The 23,581-nt window shown below is 38.2% G+C and overlaps 3 protein-coding genes across 3 annotated transcripts; 1 reads left to right on the top strand and 2 right to left on the bottom strand.

Moving 5' to 3' along the window:
• Positions 1 to 111: 111 nt before the first annotated feature.
• LOC135692425 (uncharacterized) lies at positions 112 to 11,119 on the bottom strand. The gene is made up of 6 exons (XM_065210546.2): positions 10,960 to 11,119; positions 10,770 to 10,855; positions 6,012 to 6,246; positions 1,822 to 5,284; positions 1,110 to 1,342; positions 112 to 635 (listed from the first exon to the last, which is right to left on the bottom strand). The coding sequence occupies exons 2-6, from the start codon at positions 10,853 to 10,855 to the stop codon at positions 369 to 371; spliced, it is 4,284 nt and encodes a 1,427-aa protein (XP_065066618.2). The 5' UTR covers positions 10,960 to 11,119; the 3' UTR covers positions 112 to 368.
• A 4,421-nt stretch (positions 11,120 to 15,540) lies between these two features.
• Positions 15,541 to 22,900, top strand: LOC135685407 (complex I intermediate-associated protein 30, mitochondrial). The gene is made up of 3 exons (XM_065201346.2): positions 15,541 to 15,924; positions 17,804 to 17,980; positions 18,416 to 22,900. Exons 1-3 carry the CDS (start codon positions 15,604 to 15,606, stop codon positions 18,593 to 18,595), a joined length of 678 nt encoding a protein of 225 aa, XP_065057418.2. The 5' UTR covers positions 15,541 to 15,603; the 3' UTR covers positions 18,596 to 22,900.
• Positions 21,147 to 23,521, bottom strand: LOC135685399 (chitinase-3-like protein 1). Its single transcript, XM_065201335.2, has 3 exons — positions 23,208 to 23,521; positions 22,676 to 22,955; positions 21,147 to 21,993 (listed from the first exon to the last, which is right to left on the bottom strand). Exons 1-3 carry the CDS (start codon positions 23,519 to 23,521, stop codon positions 21,199 to 21,201), a joined length of 1,389 nt encoding a protein of 462 aa, XP_065057407.2. The 3' UTR covers positions 21,147 to 21,198.
• Between the last annotated feature and the right edge of the window lie 60 nt (positions 23,522 to 23,581).

Below are 23,581 nucleotides of genomic sequence, written 5' to 3'. Positions count from 1 at the left end.
ATTAAGCTATGACAGGACCTTATTTATGGCAAGTAAAATTCGCCGAGTTTGTTTACCAGGAAAATTTCATTCTCCGACTTTGGACTAGAATATAAGAAAACATGCAGAAAGCGCTTTGAGAGTTTTTCTTCAATAAAACTGTGTATGTATAACATATAAAGAAAATGAAGATTTTACCACTTACTTAAGCCTACGTCACAAACAATGACTTATTACATAAGAGAAGCTTGCTTTACTCCTTCTCAGTAAGAGTCTGTGACGCAGGCTAGTCTATCATGATCAAGCCAATCACAAAAATGCCATGAAAATATCAATTGAAGTTAAAGAGTTCTAGAAAGTAAAGTTCTGTGCATTGTCTTTTGCGTTCTTCAGCTGCTTGGATTCTTCTTGTGATAATCATCAAGCCACGTCTTGGATGGCTTTGGCAATTTGTTGACAAATGAAGATCCTGCACCACTCACATACAAGTCTACTTTGGTTGGCTCGGGTTTAGGTTTATCTCGCTTAACAAACAAGGATGCAATAGCCAACGCAATACCAACAATTGCGCACACGATGCCAATTATAGGTACACAGGCAAGCTCGAAGGCCAGACCAACAGCAGCTGCTATAGTTGCCACGCCCATGGTTACGCCCTAGAAATTAAAAAAGGCGTTCCTTGTTGACAAAACACTGCCCATCTGAGTTTGAGATTAGAGAAAATCCTTAAGCTCCAAAACGTTTCTCGGAAAAGCAAAACGGTTGGGTGTGGGCGTGACACTTCTACTTTTTTTTCCATTTAATTGGCAATCTTCACAGTCTTGGACAATGTGTATTCCTGACCACACCTATTGCTAAACCCTGTAAGATAGTATTTCTGCAATATTGTCTAAGTGGTATTTTCCCACTCTCAAATCTAATTATTACAAGAATTAAATTGATAAATATACAACATATATATAATTTTATATATACTCAATCTGCAGACAGTACTGTTTCGCCCTTTATGGGCTCGTCAGTGTAGCACAGAGCTTGTCTGAGACACAACCCGAGCTATGCTGTCAGAGCAACAAGGCAGTTTAACGGGTTGGTTTATTAATATATATATATATAAGAAATATATTTTATACCTGGCATATGTCTAGGGCCTTTTGCGCAACAGGTGCGTTCGTCTTGAAATCTCGATAAATCTGAAACCCAATGACAACACAACCAGCAGCTGATGCAATTAGACCAGTGCCCTTTGCAAACATTTCTGCCACATCGAAGAATTGCTGCCATCTGCTCACCATCACTGGGATTTCCTCAACGCTGTCTGCAACTGATCCATACAAAGCCTCATTTACAGCCACTTCGTCGACTCCTGTAGCAGTAAAAGCAAGTAAAACTAGCAAGAGTCCAAATTTTTCAAAAGATCATTTGTACCAAAAACGAGGGTCTGTATTTGATATCGTAGGCACCAACGGTTAATTTTATTAGCTGTAGCTAGAAGTTTGAAATGCCGATATCCATACAAGAAGGGGATGGTATTCTTTGTCAAGTATCAATGATCCATTTCAATCTTGGTACAACCTAAGCAGAGAGGTTCTTTGATAGATAACCGTTAATACTACGTTTTTTAAATAGAGAAAATATAATCCTTTTTGTTACCCAAAAATCTTTTCTACGTAGTGGGGGTAATCAGAAAATTAACCAAGCGTGACTAAGGCCCCATTAACTTAATTCCCACGGAGGATTTACCCCCAACTTCCAAGCTCTACGCAGTCGGTGCCAATGGTTAAAATGGAATAAAATTAAGCAGTACACTTTAGAGATAAAGTTATGCTATATTATGAAACTCACCCACTTCTGCTTCGACGCTTTTAAGCAACGGCATTTCAATTTCTGAAGGATTTTCCTTTGCTTTCACCAAATTCTTAATCATTTTGAAGCCAGTCTTCCCGTTGGCACAGGCAGTTTTAAAATCATCAATTAACTGTGGAATCTGGGCAATCCCTTCTGTTGTGACATTAACTGCATCTGCAATAAGACTTGCCTTCTGCTCGGGCTTCAAATTTTTCCAGTTCATAAAAGTTTGGATTGTAAAAACAATGCTCGTAACCCACAGACCTTGGCTTATGAGGACGGAGAAGAATTTTCCCACCCCTGCTTTAATGGGGTTTCTTTCCATCCACGCTTTAGTACTCTCGGTTAACTTGTCCCATGCTGTACCCCTAGTGCTGCAAAACATAGACATTACCTCACTGATGTATTGCTCCATGTGACTCACAACTGCCGAAGCTGTCTCTGTTGCATTATCAGTTATCTCGACATTTAGCTCCTTCGCTGCATCAACTAGTTGTTTGTTGAGCTCTTTCGTGATTTCCTTTGTTGTGGCGTCCCCTCCACTTAAAATGCTTACTATCAATTGGTGGATGCTGTCGGTCATTATTTCTGTCATAATTTCTTCGTTATCTTTATTACCAACGAAATAGCTGCTCATTTCATTCAATCTAGTCATCATAATCTTCCTGTAGAACTTGGCACCATAGTCTTCATCTGGTGAGAGGCAAAACAATACCATGGACTGTTTTTGTATACTTTTCATCGTTTCAGAAATTTCAGCTGTCAATGCAAGACCATTTAATATCTCTGGCTGGAGCAACTTCTCGTAAAGCTTTTTGGCCCAGTATGATCCACCATTCGATGACTTCTGATATTTGACAATATCGGGGCAAGATTGTTCGTATGCAACACGCGAGACATCATTGTTCACTCTGTTGTAGTCAGCGTCTTGCGACAGGCATCCTTTGTCGTTGCCAACCCAATAGTAAAGAAGTTGGTTTCGTTGCTCTTCAGTAATCTTATCCTTGAAATGTGCACTGTCAGACAAACCTTTCATTAGGTAAGCATTTGCAAAGCGGTCAGCAAAGAAGGCTTTGTACGTGTCTGCAACAGTTGCCACATCACCACTCAGATTTGGTTTCACAACCCCAAGAATGTTCTCACGGTTGTCACTGTTCATTTCATACTTCATTCCTTCTTGAAGCAAGCTGAATGTCAACTCGTGCACTGATTTGGAATCGGGAGAAGTGATCAGGTATAGCTCTTCAACACTCAAGTGCTGCTCTGTCAACGATACCATTGTCATTGCCATTGGAGCAACACTGGCACCATCGACTGCATCATGGCTTGTTTCAGCGCTATGGATCAAGCTGGTGTCCTTTTGTAAATGAATGTTACTTTCCAAATGTGCATTTTTTGCAAAGCTGAGAAGTTCATCTGCCTTGACATTCTTTTCAATGACACCTTTCCATCCATACTTTTGGCCTTCGAATCCAGGCTTGGTTTTATCGAAGCTCGTGCAGCTACCCGAGAATGTTGCAAAATCCATGCTAAAAACTCCTTTTAAATTCGTATACCCAATATACGATTGGTAATCTATTGGTATAGCAACGTTAACCATGAGTTGCGACTTGGAATCAACTGAAAAGATGACATGGTTCTCGAGACTATCCAGTTCTGTCATGGATGTAGGGATTAGAATTTCACCAACTGGCTTGCAACTTCCAGAACTGCAATCAGTCCCCATTGCCAGTTCACCAAAATCAATCCATGTGCTTGAGCTACCACTGGATGAATTTTCAGGAGCTGAAGTTCTGTAGCAGTGGTACTTATTGACATGGGCTGCAGCCTTGAAGTTCGCTGACAACAGTGAGGTAGTGTCACCGAGATTCTGTGTTAGCGATAAAAAGCCATGCCCTTGCAAACGATTCCCATGCAGTTTGACACAACCATGTTCCCACTTCCCATCAGCAACTGGCCTTGTCCAAGACACTTTGTGCTCATCGTGGACATTTTTGCTTGGTACATGATCGTCGTCCAGAAATAGATGACCCCTCACCAAGGACATTTTCGTAGGCATTGAATAAGACCCTAGCTTTGTGTTTCCTGCTTCATAATGGAGGTTTATATGAGGTAAAGACAATTCTTTCAAGCCTACCTTAAGGTCTTGCTTTGCCTTCTTATTTTGAAGCTTATCTTCTATATACTTTTTTGTGAGAGACGCCATTGCTTTTGAAGGTCCAGGGCCAAGAACTTTGCTCAAAATCGGCTCAAGTTCAGAGAGATGGTCTTGCAGTTTCTTCTTTTCTGTAGAAGAAAGATTGTCCATTCCATCGACAACAGTTTGTGTTGTGATTTCTGGATAATTCTCAAATACTAGGTAGCCATTGGCATGGTAAGATCGAGGTCCTTCACGGGTGTGTACTCCGTAAACCTTGGTCTCTTCAGACACTTTTTTGTGACTGATTGTGTCGATTTTAATCCACTCATAAACAATTTCATCGCCATTAACATTTTTCACTTTGCGAACGTAGTCTCCTTCTGTTAGCTGTCCAACAACGAGCCATGGGTTCTCCAGCTTTGAAAGATGAGGATTAACTGCTCGCCAGCCATCTTGACTCCAAAATGGATGACTAGCTAAAAAGAATGGATCTTCTTCATTGAACCCGAACAACGTTGTTCCTGCGTCCAGTGTTTGTACAACCTTTTCTGCGGATATTGTGCCAATATTTCCTCCGAAACCAACAACGCGGTCATGCAACTGTAACTTCTCGATTGGTGTGGTGCTGAAATTACTGAGCAAAACAGATGTTCCTGCAACAAAACAGCCAACTGGATTATCTGTATGTGAGTTTTTGATAATATTATCAGGCTGTGCACCTGTCTTTAAACCGTATGCTACCGGACCACTGCTCGAATTTAGCCAGCATCTTACCGCATCTCCGTAAGTCGTCTCAGTGTGATCAATGATCAGTGGCACAGACCGGGGCATTGGGACTGTTGTTGACCAGGACTTTGTATGCGACTTGTAGCAAGCTGCAGTGACAGAACTCAGCATCGGACAACTGTCTGCCCAACCACTAGCAAACAGCAAGTGGTTATTTTTCTCCACAAAATCTATGGCTGGCTGAACCAAATCTTTACAACTGCAAGAAATCCACTTTTTCTTTATCTCATTCAACTTTGTTGATCCTAACACGTGTAGGAAAAATAACTTCATCTTCACTGGTAGATCTACACCTTCTGTCAGTTCCTTCACAATCGTGCCAGTTATGTAAACTTCGTCTCCAAGGATATTTTCTAGCTTGCTAATCCAAACATCTTTCTTATTGACAAATTGCTGGAAGCCATGGTTCTTGATTAGATCTTCCATTAATAGGCCATCTCCGATTGCTGCACCACTTGCTCCTTCAATCAGGTCTTTCAGTAACCCCATTGCTAATGCTGAATTCGTCACTTTATTGAAACCATACTTTGACACCTTTGGAAGATATGGTTTAATTAAATGAAGTTTTCGGATGCACCATCCAGAAACGAGTGCATCCTTTTTGCAGGACAATTTCCTCAAAATTAGGAAAACTTTATCAGAAAATGAAATAAAATAAGATGAGGCTGTGTTTAGACATTGGTCTTTTTATGAGCGATGAAACCTTTCTTTCTTAAATCATTTAGATAGAATTGCAAACGGTGTCAATAGACATAAAGGCCGAAAATTGGCTAAGCTGTGCAACAAATATATACATAAATACACTGATACATAAAGACAACTTGTTTGACGTCTCGCTGTAAGCTTCTTCAGAATCATATTGAGCATCTATTGAATATTTTCAAAAAACTCTAAAGTTGGGAGCTATTGAAGATGTATATATTTATATATATATGTATATGTTTATGAATTTAATAACTCCTATCAAAAGCTCACCATCAAGTATTAGGAAAATAGGAAAATAAAGGCTTTCAAACACTTTTTCGTAAACGCCTCGACAAAACGAAGGACAAAACCTTTAAAGTTGAAACGTAGTCGAAGTTTAAAATTGCATATTTTATGCATAATTTAGAGGCACTTGTAGGATGGGACACTTTTAAAAAAATAGCACTTTCCCAAAAATTCTTAACTGTAAACTCCTAAAACTAGGCCTTTTTCGAAGTTCTGGGCGAGTGTCCTTGGTTCCCTCTGTTCTGACGTATCTGGTAAATTAGCTGCTTACCTTGGATAGATCATTTGACACAAGTGCAATCGCCATTTTGTCTCTGTCACAAGAGAAATCCTTGCCATTCCATAAAGCTGGGGTAGAATGCTGGTTGAAAAACGTCTCCGCAATTCCACATCCGGCATGTCTCAAGGACCCACTCAAAATATCTAGGATTTCTGATGCGGGATATGCTGTGAAGCTGTCTGCAATATCTAGAATATTTTGCACCATTTTGTAAACATCAACAGTCCTGAAAACAGAACAGTTAAATGCTTAAATCCTTGCTTCTTTGCCTCCTGCAATTTCATTATGATGCTGCAATGCCGCAAAATTGATTTAATCTTTTCTACGTATTGCAGTCTTTTTAATCGTAATAAGCCTTAAAAACTAATTTCATGAACAAATATTAGAGGTAGTAAACTGTAATTTAGGGAGGGTTCATCCGGGTCTTTGCACAACTCCAGATATGATTATGTTAAATACCATCCATGCCCAAAAGAACATTGCAATTTGATGTTACTGAAAGACAAAAGAAGTGCCACAGCATAATGTGGGCAACAAATGAAGAACGAACAGTGATAGACATAAGAGGTACCAAAACACACCGTGAGAAACATAGTGGCTCCATTTTTGGGGGTCCAATAACCTCCTAACCATGCTGTTCTGCTCCGATATTCATTAGCCATTAAATTTTTTAGGCAATATGCGTAAATACAGCAATTCCATATTAATTACCGCACTTAAATGTTGAAATGTTCTCTAACCGCACTCTTATTTAGGCCATATCTACGAAAACCATCCCCTGGCGAGATATTTTCTGACCGAAGAGTTCTCTTTCGAAAAATCGAGGGACTCGGGCATTTTGCATTTCCTTACGTCCACTATAAGTTGGAATACCTTGCACCCCAGTCCTCTGCAGGCTCCCTCTTTGACATTAGAATCATTAACATATTTATTATTCGAACTCGGGCATTGCCAACATGATTGCAGAGTTTACCATTCCCCTGCCCCTCCAAAACAAATTTTTCTGTCCCCTGCCAAATTAATTAGTGAAGAAATCGTTGCTGGGCTTGCTAAATAGGGTCGTTATAACGGACTCACTATTCAGGGGGTACCCAAACATCAAAACATACTGTGAGAGACATAGGAGATGCTTATCTTACTGTAAGAAACAAAAAATAAGAAACACCCTAAGAAGTACCAAAACATAGTGTGAGAAACGAGAGCCAAACAAACAGCAAGAGACATAAAAAGTACCAAAACATACTGCGAGAGACATGAACCAGCAATAAAAACCTTGCATTTACACACTTTTCTATAAGAACACCGAGGGTCACTTTGCCCAAGAATAAGAACATCGCAAGAACATGCCCAGTATCAGATATAAAAAATAGAGGAAAAAATAGTGTACTTTGAAAATATTCTTCCGTGTTAACTAACCGTGAGACCACGAAACTATTGTTTTGTGGTCTCAGAAACAACCGATCGGTGGCGGCTCCAGGCTGGGACAAGTGGTGGGGGAGGGACAAAAGGGGTGTCACAGACCACGCCCTTTGGAACACGCCCTTCCCCCTGTTTGAAAAATTTTCTTCCGAAGAAAATACCTTTTGTCTCCCAAGTAATGTCATTTAAATGTAAAGATCTAGATAACGTACATACCCCCCCCCCCTAACGTTTTCTCCTCAGGTTTGCGAGAATCTCGAGGACCAATTTTCGGAAAAAGTGGGGGGGGGGACTGGTCCCCCCATTCCCCCCCGTGGCTCCACCACTGCAACCGATAGTACATGTATAAAATTAACGCTTAAATAAGAAAAATGATAAATACACTTGAGCCTAAAACTAAGCAAAAAACAAAAACAGAGCCTCGGCAAAAATTATCTGCTCCTTAAAAAAATCAAACTCGTGGCGCGGACAAGAAAAGAAATAACAAGGAGGCACGACAAAAAGTACATCAAGCTAGAAATTTTTAACGAAGTAATGATTATGGAAAGAACAAAGACATTCAACCTGTTGAAGGTAGCTATTTACGATCAATGAAAATGGGTGACCAGGTGAGCCATTAGCTTATACTATGAAGAATTTTGTCCCATTTCTTTTCAAGAAAGAGCTCACAGGAGAATATCTTGTTTGATCAAGATTTGACTACGATTCATATATTCATATAAAATTGACGCTTTGAGGATTATAGTAATATATGATAAACTTTGAATCTAGACATCTTTTTTGTAGATAGCACAAAAGATATCGTAAGACTTCAATGGCTTCCAATAAAGTAGAACAGAGACTTAAATGTCTTTCAGCAAAATTGGCATTTAAATCTTTAAAGTAAACTGACTATTTCAGGCACCGTGGAGCAGGAGGAGGAGGGAGGGAGGCTGCTACCTACTTTTGCCAAAAAAGCAAAATATTAACATGGGCTCCGACAAAGGTTGAAAAGTGTGGGGGCCAAGGGAAAATTTAACACGCATAACAAAAGATTTTGAAAAAAACTCTATTGTTTTGCAAAAAAGTGGGGGGAAAGAACCCCCCGGCCCCCCTTTCGTCGGAGACCCTGATTAAGGGAAGAACCATCAATAAAGCCCCTTTTAATTCACTTTTAGTGCCACCAACTTTCTCAACGCTTCGCTATTGCAACTGAATGCAGGAGAGATTACAAAAGAACTGGAATTGTGTAAAACTAATAAGTTTTACAGGGCAGATAAAGATCGAAAACCAGACTCCAGTTCGCAATAACGTTTTTTAAATCAAGATTCTTCAATAATGAATGTATAAATTAGTAGCAACCAACGATTACAACATAACGACTTCTTTCAACGACAACTTCGACTCGACTGGACTTGCACTCAAAGAACATACGCTTTTAACAACATGAGTGACGCACACAAAACCCTAATGACACAAATTAACGGCAAATGGACTAATAACAACTAAAATAGAGATGGCACGATGACAAACAAAATGACTGACGCAAACATCGGAAGACATTCTCATTAACAATAACGAACCACAAACACGATGCACGACAGACAAAACTAGTTGTATAACAATTGTGTCGCCAAAAATCATTACCAATGCCATAAAAAGAGGGCTGAGTTTTTCAAAAAAGCGCTGCGACACTCTTTACTTGAGCCAAACAATTCAAACCATGGAACATTTTTATCACTATCAAATTACTTTTCGACCAAAAGATCTGACCAATAACTCAACTAATTTCAAGGGACTTTTTGCAATCATTTGTAACTAAGATATGTTTATAGATGTTGTTAGTTTTTGTAATGGATCTGTTAAGCACTCATTATAATATCAATTTATAATTAGTATGTTTGCATTTAATAAACTAACAAGCAAAATTCAGAACATTGACCATCCAGCAAAGGAAACCGCCAATTAATCACAATCACGACATGCAGTATCTTCCGTACCCTGGGTGCGAGAGCCTCAGAGAGTCAAAGGATGAAGAGCGGGGAAAGGAACTCCCTTTTTTTCCTCTTCCGTTCTCCTTCCTAATCCCCATCCCTGTTCTTCATCCTTTGACTCTCTGAGGCCCTGGCACCCAGGGTATATCTTCAGTGGCATAGATAGAGGGAGTTAGAGTGGATGTACCCTCCCTCCCCCCTGTAAAGCTAAACTGCTATTTTGTTGGAAAATGTTTGAAGGTGAATATAACGACATAGAGTAAAGCGGTCAGACTTTTTAAGGAAGAGTGAAGAGTGAAATGGTAATGTGAAAAGTTCTGTCCTGAGGTAGCCAAGTGTACTGTGAGGGACATAATGAGGGATACCTTGTAAGCAAACACACAGAGAGAGACACAATAAGAGGTACCCAAAAATAGTGTCAGGGGCAGCGCGCAAAAAATTCTTAAGGGGGTGTTTAGTGCTAGGTTGCCGAGTAGAAATTTTTTAATTTGTGTCAAACGAAGGCATACGCCGAGGTCGAAAACTAAAGGGACCCTCTCCTCCGTTTATCAATTTTTGAAATCTGTTTTCGTCTCAACGGACGTTACTAACGGTTCAATATTGTTGTCTTTGTGGTTCTTGAACAGATTTACTAATGTCAGTGTAAATTTTTGAAACCCCCTTCATTTAATCCCAACCTTATCATATCACATTTTATCTAGTGACTTTGTGGATGGCAGCAGTCTAAAGAAATATTGATAATAAGAAAATTAGACATTACCTTTATACCTTTGTTTGACAACATAATGATCTCAGCGATGAAATAGTTAAGCCGTAGAGGCGCGCAAGGCCGTATGCAGAAAATTTTCGGAAATGAATGGGGGGGGGGGGGTGGGGAGTGTTCCCGCCCAAACATACAGTGAAAGACGTAAGAAGCACCAAACATCTAGCCTTCGTCGCACACCACTGCTCATTTAGAGACTACCAGAACATGGTGCAATCGAAAATGAAAACTGAAGTAAAGCTTATTCTGCGGTAGTCATATTAAAAACTCAAAATTTAGGGAGAGGTAAAACGTTAATTGTAACTTATTTGTACTTATCAAGCAATTTATGAGAGTTTAATCAACTTTGATCATAAGTTGCCTATGAATGCTTTTCCCGCTAAATTCTTATCCCTTTCACCCGATAAATACTTATGGTGTAAAACTCACAGGATCCAATTAACAACTTTATTTAACATTCTAAACCTTCAATCTAACATTCTAAAAGTCAACATTTTCAGGTTAAAACTTCATGGAATAAAACATTTTCAACTTATCACTACATATCTTCCAAATGTAATGTTGCATAATAGGAATTCTCATTAACCAACACACCTTTTCACTTTTTCTTTCTCCATCGATGATAAACCTGAAAAGTCTTCCACCACTCCCATCTTCATCATAGGCCAGAATTTAGACATCTGCAAGTAAAGTGCAAAAATAAAATTAATAAAACCATTTGAAAATTCTATATCTGTTTGAAAAGCAAACTATCAGAATTCGGAATGAAGTTAATTGAACATACCTTCAATTTTATTTTCTGTACTTCTTTCGTTGAATGATGCTATTCGGTGCTTAGAATTTCTTTGCTTTCTTTCTCTTACTCTTCACCTTCGCTTGGCTTGTCTGTCTCTGATAGGAGCGATTACCGTGGCGTTTTTTATAGGGAAGCATGGGCTTGGCACAGAATAGAGAGGCTCTTTCTATTCTGTGGGCTTGGCTTTCTATGAGGAAGATGTATTGTCTTTTACTTTGTTATGGTCTATTGTCTGAGTGGCTTCCTTGTCTGCGTCAGAAACAGACGGCAACATGCTGAGACCGAGGCAACGATGAATGCAACAGACAAACAAACAAATAAACAGGGGCGATCAATTTACTGCATGCGATGCCGTTTTTGTCGAAACACGGCCATTTTGACGTCAATCTCGGATGATAAATACTCTAAACATACGTAATCATTAGGGGAACTAGAGATTGTTCTTGAAATTTATTTGCTTCAGTCATCCACGATTTACGCAATGATTTTGGAACGAATGAAAGAAAATAACGGCTATGTGAACTTTTCAAACGGGCGCTTATTCGAAGGGGCTCTTTTCTTGATTTAAAAAAATCAAGCGACTTCGGAAAAAGCTTTATTTTTCATTAAACCATTTTACCATTTGATTTTAGCAAGTTTATTACAATATAAGGATTTTAAGATTAGACAAGTGCTATACAATATATTTTGATTTATCATAACAAGTGAAAATGGCACAATATTAACAAATCAGATGCAAAAGATTTTGCTGAGGACGTCATAGAAAAATTAAAATCTTTTTTTTATAAGATGAGAACACTGGGGCTCGATTTGCCCAATAAAATAAGAACACGGCTAGAACATCCTCAGCTTCAGATGAGAAATTCGCGTTTTATTTATTGCTAATGAACGTATTGTAGCCCCTTTGTTAATATTTTTGGACATTTGTAAGATACCATAGACAGACGAGACTGCAATCCTGGACAAAAGGTTACAAGACAATTCTTTTATAAGTGATTTTATGCGTAATTGCCCTAAGAATCAGTTGTATGCCCCTCCCCCCAATGTTAATGTTGGTGTTGGGTAATGGCAGTTGATTGTGGAAGCCAGAAACCTAAAAGATCAGCATCAACATTGATATTGGGAGGCAGGGGGTTGGGTGTTTTTGCAATAAATGATAATTCCAGGATTGTGATATTGAGTTTTCGTTACAACGACTGCCTGAGAATAAAAGCAACATACAACGTTGACAGGTATAAGGCACAGCAAGCAAAGGTTGTACAGGAATAACGGACGGGGGGCACTACTACACATCATTTAGAATTTTCGTGTAATTAGATTTTTGGGTAAAATACTGTCTTCTTTTGCTTAATCAATCACTTGAAACATTTACAAATCAATCATATTAATAGATTTTCATATTAATCAAGGCAGTATCATGCTTTAACAAAAACATAATTCTATTGCAGTTGTCATTGTGAATTGAAAATAGTGGCAATTTTGATGTTCTCTTTAAATGCACACAATGATACAAGATATTTTTGTACTAGTTTTATATGGCCAAAAACAGAAACACAGAACATTCGTCAAATTGCACCCAGTAGCTTAGCTCCTTTATTGTCAATTGGCCATTGCAAGAAATGTGATAACCCTCTTAACGCTTGGTTATACGTCTGATGGTTAGTTGTAGTATGCCCATATTACCGACACACAAAGTTCTCAGCCACGAATCTTAATATATTAAGCCACTCCTACTAGCTTATATACGCACTCTCGAAAGCAATCGATAATTATACACGCAATTATTGGTGTCAATAATCAATATTAGACTTGTGCATGTTTACATGTCAATATCAATGTAAAATTACATGACTGTACTCGTTAAATGAAAACCTTTGGATTTGAATTATTCCCATTCGCTTTGGATTGTTTTCCAAAGTCTAGGCAGTTTCTAGAAAGCAAAGAAAATAATGTTGTTATTTCTAATTTTCTGGAAGGTTTACTCTAACGCAACTTTGAATAGTTTACTCCTATGTAGAAGCAGTTCTTCTTGCCTGTTAACCAACCTTTTTTGTTCATTTTCTAGGTGTTTTATCTTGTTTAATGATATGATGTATTTTCTAACTCTGGTCCATCTGCACATGCAATACAGGTATCGAAAATAATGGGTATTTTCTCCTGCATTGCCTCTTGTTTGAGCAAACTCGTAGTCATCTAAAACACGCTATGCTCCTTCTTCCATATTTTTCTACATTGCAACTAACATGAGACAGGCTTTTATTCCACTTTTTTAGTTTAGTTCTGTTTAAAATGTAGATTTTCTTGTGTAACATAAACACCCTTTGCAGTTGGGACCCAAGTCATCGGTTACCACTGCGTATTGCATTGTTTTAACTAGATTTGATTTTATGATGATATAGAAAAGAGATTGATTAGCTTCCAATGCATTCAAAACATGCAATTCAATGACACTAAAAAACGACAAGAAGACCTCTTTTTGTCGTTTTTTAGTGTCATCGATATTCATTACATAAACATTCAAAATGCATTAGCTTTATTACCGGCATCTCTAAGCCCCATTTCAAAATATAAAAATCTCTGTTTTAAATGCAATATCCCCTCTACCAAGCACTATGAACAATGACATAGGTTTATCATTAAAGATCAGAAAAAAACATTACCAAAGGAAAAATAGTTGTAAATAATGAAAATTACTGTTTACCGGTCTGTCATAAATTTCGCTGCACTAACAGAAAATTCATCGCAGAGATCTAATGCATGTCAAAAAAAAGGCTAACTGAAATCAAGGATATACTTTAATTTGACAAGCAACTGAAATTCTACCCTGGGTGCCAGAGCCTCAGAAAGTCAAAGGATGAAGAACGGGGGAAGGAATTGCGAAGGAGAATGGAGGCTCTGGCACCCAAGGGTACTGAAATTCTTGCTTCTGAAACAAATTGACTTTATTGGACAATTAGTTGGAGACGAATGAAGGGGGCCATATTACGAACGCCACAACAGAGTGAGGTCCGTAAAAGGAGGCAGGAGCGAAGCAGTAGCTCATGAGGGGGGGGGGGGTATTTATAGCCTGGTAATTTGGTTAATATGAAATCTAGTCAGCATCACAGACTAACCTCCTTGGTAGTGATGGTCTGTGACGCAGGCTAATGAGCATTGCAGGCCTATTTTCCCAAGAGTTTTCCCTAAAAGTTTCATCTTTTGGAAAGATCCATGGAAAAAATGTACTTAACTACCAGATTTTTAGTATCCAGTATTTCCAACTATTGCGAAAAGTAGGAGTTGTACGATTCGAACCAAAATAGACCATGAAAATGAATGTTTCAAATTTTGCCTTGAAGCTTTCCGTATTCTTCTGTGGTACGATAGATGGGCCTTTGCCTACTGACGTAATTAGAAACTGCGTCGTTAACTGATCCCCTGTATCTGACTGCCGTTTTCAATCCCCCATGGCTTTGACATGGCATCTGATCTGCAATGGCACTGCAAGAGGGGGGGCAAGAGGCCCCAAATCGACGTCCTAAATGGTAAAAAGTACCTTTAAAAAGGGCATTTTCTGGCGTTTAAAAGGGTGTGGACCGTTTAAAAGGATTTTCCTCTTGCTTACTCGCTCTTGCCCAGGGGCGGATCCAGAGCAAATTTGAAGAAGGGGCAGTTGGTAGTGGGGGCGCTGAAAAATTTTCAGAAATTGGTGACGAGAGTACGTTGTATAAAACAATTTCAGACCCTAACTACTGACAGATGGCGCTCTATTCACTTTCAAGGGAAATTTAACAATGATTGTGTCAAAAATATCATATATAGTCAGATCATGACTAAAGGTCCTCTTATTAAAATTTCTAACAAAATTCTCGGCTGAACATGTTGCTCCGCTATGTATGATGCCTCAAACTCTGGGAAATCGAATTTTAAGGGGGCCAGAAAATTTACCGCTTTTGGTTTTATTTTAAATTGGAGTATGATTGTATAGTTAGGCAGTACATTAGGGAATGCGCCTAAAATTCAATAGTACGGCTTTTTTGCAAAAGGTAAGATTGATTGTTCAGGGTTTGATCAAGGCGGCCAATATGATTGGCGGAAGAAAGGGTTTTGCAACTATGACATTCTAGGGAAGTTTTGCAACTATGACATTCAAGAGAGGTTTTGCAACTATGTCATTCTGAAAATGGGTATGGGACATTTACAACATCAACTGAGAACCAAGGATTCTGGGCACAACAGACAAACATTCCATCGCAAATATGCTTCAAAGTTCTATCTGGTTTGATTATGCCTTGGAGATTGGACAAATTTAAGCCGAGAAAATGAGCACTGTTTGAATGAAGGTAATAATTTGAAAGAGCACAGCTTTATTGATGACAGTTGTTGTGCTCCAATACGTGACTTTTCTTGCAAAACATGATCCATTTTCCAAGGCTCCAAATCTCCAAAAAAGGGCACCAGACTTGTTTCAACTCGGTGAGAGAGGGGCAACTGCCCCTAGTTGCCCCCTTGAATCCTCTACTGCTCTTGCCTCCATCAAAATTCTTTGTTATATAGAGATCAGATGGTCCCAACGCCTGGGGAAGGATGAGCCTCTTTTTCGATGTGGGTTAAAGATGGCGTAGAAAGTCAGAACTGATATTTTGTTAAAACATGGCCAGGAAAGCGTTGAATAGGCTTGCTTCTGAATTTGCAACCTACCTACAAAATGGTGTATCCCGCAGTATTAAGGGATTAAATGGCGAACTCTTTCAGTTAAATCTGGATCGATTTCTGTATGACTTTAAGGACGAAAGAGCAAATGAAAAATGGTTGCCAGTCAGTGACAAAGATTTTGGTGGTAAATCACTAAGCCTATTTGAGAAAAGCCAACATGGACACTGTGTATTTAAAGGAGAATTGTCTACAGCATTGCCAGGAGATGAAGATACCAAATATTCTGGATTTTGCGCAATAAAATCTATACCAGACAAGGTTCCAAGTCTCGGTTTTTGTTTTTATAATAGGCCCTACGCTCATTTTTTATAAGTAACTCACACTATAAGAAGCGAGTATTGGGCGATTGGAAAAAATCAAGTAAAAGAATATAGGAAAAAATTGAATTTTAAAAAGGCAAGAGCTCAGAAATTGAGTGAAATCCCCTATATGATTAGTATGAAAAACCCCATAAAATATTTTTGGACTGTCTGGCTGTCTGGTTGGAAATGTCACAATTCTTTGAAAACAACAGAAACATTGAAAATTATATTTTGTTTGTAGCTGTGAAAGATCTCCCATACAAGATACTGTTGTTAAACTCCTCTAAACAGGGGACCCAGAATGTTAGAATAAATGACATAAATGATATCCAAGGAACACCTATGGAACAATAAGTGTTGAATTTTCGAAAGTATTAAGAAACTGGGGTACTCTACATCATCCCTTTCTTATAAAAAATTAGTGTACAGCAAGAAGTATTTTTTCTAGGATATTAAAGTATTTTTTCTAGAGAATGTGAGAAAACCCCCTAAAAATTTAATAAAAGCTTAAAAAATGTCATATACAACACAAAATTGAAAATTAAAGACTCGAGATGTTTAATGGCATTGACCAGTTCACTTGTACCATTGTTTAATTTGTTTGTTACATTTCCCAGTTTCTTGGAAATGTATCCATTTTGGTGATTTTAGGCGTGGTGTCATGGCAGCATGCTTCCACACACACATACTGTAAATCCTCAAATTAGCCCCCTGGGGGCCTATTAATTTTTGATAGTTTTAGATGGGGGCTTATTCGAGGGAGGAGCTTATACAAGGGGGGGGGGGTGGTCTTATAAAATTATTGTAGACATCAAGAAGACATTATTAAAAGACCTTGCATTTATTTTAGTAGGAATTTCTTTATGGGCATTTAATTCATTACTAAAAGAATGAATTTTAGTGGAAATTCAATAAAACGCCAAAGGCAACCTCAGTTGGCAAAAATCATCAAATTAAGAGGTCCAATTCGAGAATTCAGGGTAGCAGTTGGGGCTTATTCAAGGGGGGGGGGGGGCTTATTGACAGTTTGTAGTTCTGGAGTGGGAGCTTTTTCGGGGAGTGACCAATTTGAAGATTTACCGTACAGCTTCCTAGGGGTGCTTTTTATCACACATCAAGCACCACATTTTGACTGACTTTTCTTTTCTATCTTTTGTTTCTTTCAATTTCTTTTCAATTTTTGCTAAAATAATTTTTTAATTTCTTCTGTGTGCATTATCTTGATATTTTTGTTGAATAATTTTTGTCCACAAGAAACTTCTTTCTTAAAAAAATCTGTAAAATTTCTTGAGTTTATAAAAACCTCATACCCTTTTTCAAACAGTGATGATATACCCCTCTAGCATTTTGACAAGAGCAACTATTCTACTTAAGATGTCTTCATAAAATTTTGTAAGGTGTAGATTACAAAGATCGCACATCATTGTATGCCTGAACTTTTCAAGGTGTTTATCAGCATGTCAAAAAATTTCATATTTTAATCAAGCACACACATTAATCATCTGAGATGTGCATCTTGCACTTGATTTTTGTTTTTGTCTGATTTTCAGTTCAAAGTGGGAAATATAATTGCATTTTACATTTGGTTGTATAATGCTATATAATCTGAATGTACATCATTAAATGATTAATTGTTTGAATGAAAAATTCCACAAAGACAAGCTCATATACTTCAAAAGGAATATAACTTGGATTAATTGAGTTTTTTAATTTATTTTTTGTCTTGTTTCTTGATATTTGCTTGTAGAAAAAGGTTTTGACAATGTTTCTGTAGTCTCTTTATTTTTGTTACTTTGTTGAATAAGCTTCATTGATGATGCAATTTCTTTTCACAGGGTTTTTTGGAAAAAGTTGTCCCCCATGACCTGGACCAATTTGATACACTTGAATTAAGAGTTAGGGGTGATGGGAGAACATACTTTTTCAACATTCATCCAGAAGGCAATAGTCCAGATGATCTTTATCAAGCTTTTATCTTTACAAGAGGAGGTCCAAATTGGGAAATTGTAAGGGTATGTAGCGATACTCTTTTTTTAAATATTTATGCTTCATTCAATTTTCAAAGCTGTTTTCTTCAAGGGCTGTTTATCTTAAGATGGGGGTACTTTTGAAAGAAAGAAGTTACTTTATATATAAACTTCATTGTTCATTTTTGACTAATTTTTAATCAATCAAAGTTGTTTTTAATTAAGTCCTTATTCAGCAACTAAATAAAATAACATTTTACTAAAAGTTGTGGTATTCATGACCCTTCTTGCCATCTTTCTCAGGGTTCCCATGCTAGTTTCCTCTCATTTGAATTTTTACTCAAATGTCCATTCTGGAATTCAATTACTGCTGACCCAAAAATTATAAACTATATGAGGTCTGGGATTCCAGCAATTTAACCTAGACATTGTTTTTGATGGATTGTTGAAGAAGCTAACATAAACATCATTCTTTTTTAGATACCCTACAGCAAGTTCATTCTAACTAACCAAGGATTCTTACAAGACAACCAGATTCGGTTTGATAAAATTAGATCATTTGGATTTTCAATAAGTGACAAGAAAAATGGACCATTTCATCTAGAAATTGACTACATTAGAGCAATTACAAGGTTCATTCAACCATCAGAATTTGAATAATTATAGCTGAGTGGCAATGAAGCTGGTCAATGTGAGAATCAGGCTATGATGGCAATCATATACGTTTAGTTGTATCAATGTGTTATGTATATGTTGAGTGCTTAGTGAATTTAGGCTGAGAATATATACATTTCGATTTGGCCATGTGTAGACTTCACTTTTTCCATTCCCTTCTATCAAACATCTGATTTGAAAAATGAGTTTTTTGAGTCTCATTTTGTTCGATGTGGGGCAACTGACCCCTAACTCAAGCCAACTACCAAGCAAAGTACTGGCACATTTCCTATCGAATAGGTACAGTAGTGGTAGGTATTATGGGGTGTTAATAAAATGGTTCTGTGCCTGTCTTTTTTATGAACAAAAATCAGCCCTAGTGAACTTAATGCCTACAACATGGACACCTATGTTCCATTACTCCATATACATTGAACATCTAAAATGTAATATGCCATGAAGATTATTTCAAAAACGAATGTAGAATAAAGTATGCCTCAAATATCGCATGCTTAATCATTCAGATTTCGTGAACTTTTATTACATGTACAACTATCTAATAAATGCACCTCTCTTGTATTGTGTGTAGTGAAAATAGATTATTGATGTGGAAACAGATTTAAAAATAATATGGTTTTGGCATTTTTCTTCACAAGGGAATCTTGGTTTGAACCCAGTTTTCCAGGGTAATGAATACGAACTTAGCAGCTCCTAAACCGAAGGATTAATTATTTGGTGTGTCTCATGGTCAACCAAAATATTCGCCGTATTTTGTATTACCCTTGTTTTGAAAATAAATTCCATCAAGGCTTGGCCACAAACCATATTTTGTGAATGTAAGATTAATGCTATCTGGAAAAAGGTTGGATGAAAATAATGCGACTTAAATGTCCTTTCTTTTTACTCTGATTTAAAGATGAAACTGTTTTAATAATTTATAGGTTATTACTAATATTGATACTTGGTCATGGTAGTTTGAGAATGTCCTAACAACAGGAAAACCAAAGTAACACAGTCCTCTTAAATTGGAAGGTCCTTTTACCACACTACGGACCGATGGGAAACCTAAAGAAGAATTTATATCATAGCCGTAAGTTGCCAGAGAGGGTTATTTCAAAACGTGGGCGCAGCAGACATGCAGTACGAAAAGTTGAGAGCGAAGCGCTAACACTAATGTATTGGTATCCGATTACAAAGTCGACAGCCAAGACCTACTTTCTCGATATGCAAAAACAAATGTCTATAAATCAGCAAGTTAAACAGATGCAAATCCCCGGTGAAGTTTTACAAGGAAAAAGAGCCACTTTTAAATTGCCATTTCTGGAAAATAACACGCCGAGAAAAATATATCGGGGAGGAGGCTATTGCTCAGGGATGGCGGTTTATGACAAGTTTGGAAATGTTTTTAAGACAGTTTGTGGGGGTTTGTCATATACGCAGTTTGATGCTGAATGGTTTGAAAAAGAAACGAAGAAGATGCGAAGAAAAGAACTCTTGTACGAAAAGAATGGATGGGCCAAATGTAACAAGAAAACGGTTAGCTATGCAGGAGATAAAGAGCAAGGTTTACCGAAGATTGTAATTTATAATTCAGGGGAATTGTGTTTAGGTAGGGGAAGAAACGAAAGACAAAACAAAATGGATAATGGAATCCAAAAGTCAATTGGGAAGCTGCCAGAGCTAAATTGTTTGCAAAGTGGAGAGTCCTTTCACAACTCACAGAAGAGACAGAAAAGAAGAAAACAGGAGATTTCAACGAAATTTCCAAGTGTTTGCTGCATGCAGAAAAATCGTTTTTCCAAAAGAACATTTCAAATGCCAACGGAACTAACTTGTAGAAGGATTGAAAAGGAAGATTGATAAAGGGAATCATTGACTAGAAGCATCTTTTTACAATATGATTTTTTCAAGGGTAGATCGAAAGAAAGATTGGTATCGTTGCCCCACTCTTGCCAAACATTGTCTTTCAGTTTATGGCTATTTAGTGGTTAGGCTTGCAGTCAATCTCTGCTGCGTTGTAGAAATTTAAACAATAACCTTACTCGTAGTATCAATCATTATTGTGACAGACTTGATATCTTAATTTTGTTTCACAAATACTTAAAGCTGTAAACACTGTATTTAATGGTAAATCTGAACTTACATGGATCTCAATGAGGTAAATCAGATGTGATTATAGTTTTAATCATACATAATTGCGTAGAGTAAGCCATAACCCTTTCCCCTTTTCTTCCAGCAAAAGCCTTAAATATTTACATTGTTTCGCGTCTTTTTATGGTAGGAAAACGGTCAATTCTGGGTCCAATTTAGGTCATTTTGCTTTTTTTACTTAAAGTTAATCAACAGAAACTAAAATGGCTTACTCAATATCAATATGTTATTGGCGGTATCAGTGAGGTGCGCAAAAAGAAGTAACTCCCCTTTATGTGATCTATGTTCTAATTTCTCTTGACCGCCCATGACTGCACAAGACCCTTTGCTATTGTTTCTTTAGATTATCTGTAAACAACTTTTAGAGAAGAAATGAGGAGGATTTTACTGTAAAAAGACAACACTCTAACGTTTCCCGTGGATTTATTTTCTTTTACATGTTAGATAGTGCTAAATGTCTATTCGCAAGTACAGTGGGTAGAAGGACAGTTTCCTCTGGCGCAATTGGCTGCACACCATGCATCCATTCCAGCATTTCCAGCCCAAGCTCCTTTGGCTCTGCAAACACCGTTTGGATTTGGTGGGTTTGTTGGCTGTGGTCCATCAGTAACGACTGGGCCATCAGTAACCACAGGACCATCAGTGACTACTGGTGCGTCAGTTGGACCCCGGGTTGGCTCTGGTGGGAAAGTGGGTACGACATCGCTCTCTAGAGCCTTCTTAACTGCGTTCATTAATGGATACGGGCCTTGTCCACAGAACTTACCGCTGAAGTCATCCAAGTCGTAGGCCCAAAACATAGCCCCAAGAAGTCCTTTGCCCTTGATAATTGCAACTTTGTCCATGAGACTCTCTCGCGTATCAAATCCAACCCACTGGTCGCCCTTGTAGCCATATGGTGAACCCGAAGGATTGTCTTTTACCATTGTAAGTCCCATCTGACAGATTTCGTAGTAAGCCAGGAAACCAGCTTCTCGTGTAAACTGGCCCCTGCGACCAGCTTGTCTTGAAAGTGCACCAAGGCCATTGTTGTTTTGGTTCGCAAGAGTAAAAGCCCTTCCATATGTACCAAGACCAAGAGCAAGCTTCTTTGCAGGAGCACCGAGTTTCATCCAGTAGTCAACTGCAAATGTGACTGTGAGTTTGTCGTCACCAAACAAGGCAGTGTGGTGCCCAGTCTTCTTATCCCAGATGCCATGAAGATCATAAGCCATTATGTTTATCCAGTCCAATGATTGCGAGATCTTGTCAACCTGCAAAGTATGTCTTAAGATCGAGGACTTCATTTTATATATTTACCGCAGGGGTAATTCATTATTTTCAAAAGGAATATAAGCTTTGTTTTCAGTACTTGATAATTAATAGCTTTGATCAATCTCTTTGAGAACTCTTGACCTTAATTATGTCGATTCTTCGACAATAAATATTTTTAACAATACTTTTAAACAGAATAAAAACAGGGCAGTATCCTATCATCGAATTAACAGTGAGGGCAGAAACTATAGCATGGAAGAAATATGGGAGATAAAAAGGAACACATTTAGAAGATAACATTCTAGAATGTTGTGAAAAAAGGAAAGCTGCGAAGAACATTTTGAGAAGAAAGACACGGGTGGTTTGCATTAATAAGTTAAGCTCACCGGAACAAAGATAATGCGCTTAAAGACACTACGTCCCGACGCACTTTTGCTGGCAAGTTAAATTTCCCATTGGTTGGATTATACAATATATCTACTGTATCGATCACAAACACTACGAGTACAAAGCCTATTTTAACTCTGAACGGTTGACTGACGGGACATAGTGCCTTAAAGTAGAAGACACAGGTGAATCCGATAAATGAACTGCTCCCTGATGCGGATCGTTAAAATGGTCAAAACGATTCCTAATGTCGACGCTAAGAGTCTGGGCGCTAGATTCCTTATACTTTATTACCTCGTAAGCAGTGTCTATGGTTGGCTTGCCAGCAGAAACTGCAGCAGTAAGGAGTAGTCTGTCTTTCCCAGAAGAAGCAGCCTCTTTCTCGAATGCTGACCGTAGTTCTTTACAGAGGAGAGTGAATTTCTGCTTGTCCCCAGGTGGAGAGTTCCCTCGGTTTGCAGGGTATTCCCAATCCAAATCGAGACCATCGAAGCCCCATTGTCTCAAGTGAGCAATCGACGAGTCGATGAAAATCTTTCGTTTCTCTGCTGTAGCAACCATTTGTGAAAATTTGCTGAAAATTTCAAAAAAATAGTACTTAGATATGTAGGAAGCAAGTATCGTTAAAGCTTACCTGAACAGCTACGTAAAGGAATATTACATTTTAGTTTTAGTAGGCTTTTGACAGTGAAACATTTATTTTGATTTGTCATGGAGCAAACATTGATAGGCGAATTCAAGAGAAGATCAGTTAACCATTAACTTAGAGGTCTGATAGACCAGCATCTTTGAATAGTAGAACTAGAAACCAATGGAATCAACAAACCTCATGTGACCATTCTCGTGGTTCCATCCACCAATGGCGAGGAGTGTTTTCAAAGCAGGATTGGCTTTCTTAAGGTCCTGTACCTGAGCGTACAGTTTGTCGTCGTTCCACTCGTACATAGCAATTTTACCATTGTGGAGCTTGGCAAAAGAATACATCAAATGGGTGCAGAGAAAAGGGTCGACATTGTGGGGCTTGTAGCGGCCTTCTCCAGGTCTGTACTGTGCCCAGTTTGTGAAGTAACACACTCTGTAGTAGGCGGCCGAGTAACTGACCAAGCCTAAGAGCAACCCGAGAACTGATAGAGAATTCATGTCTCGCAACCAATGACTGAAGACGAAGAAGTGACCACCTCATTCATCATCTTCTTTTAT

The sequence above is a fragment of the Rhopilema esculentum genome, chromosome 10, assembly GCF_057945365.1.
Source record: "Rhopilema esculentum isolate cy_ngs chromosome 10, ASM5794536v1, whole genome shotgun sequence".
NCBI lineage: Eukaryota > Metazoa > Cnidaria > Scyphozoa > Rhizostomeae > Rhizostomatidae > Rhopilema > Rhopilema esculentum.
Note: the sequence above shows the minus strand (reverse complement) of the source record. Positions and strands in the feature narration are given on the sequence as shown.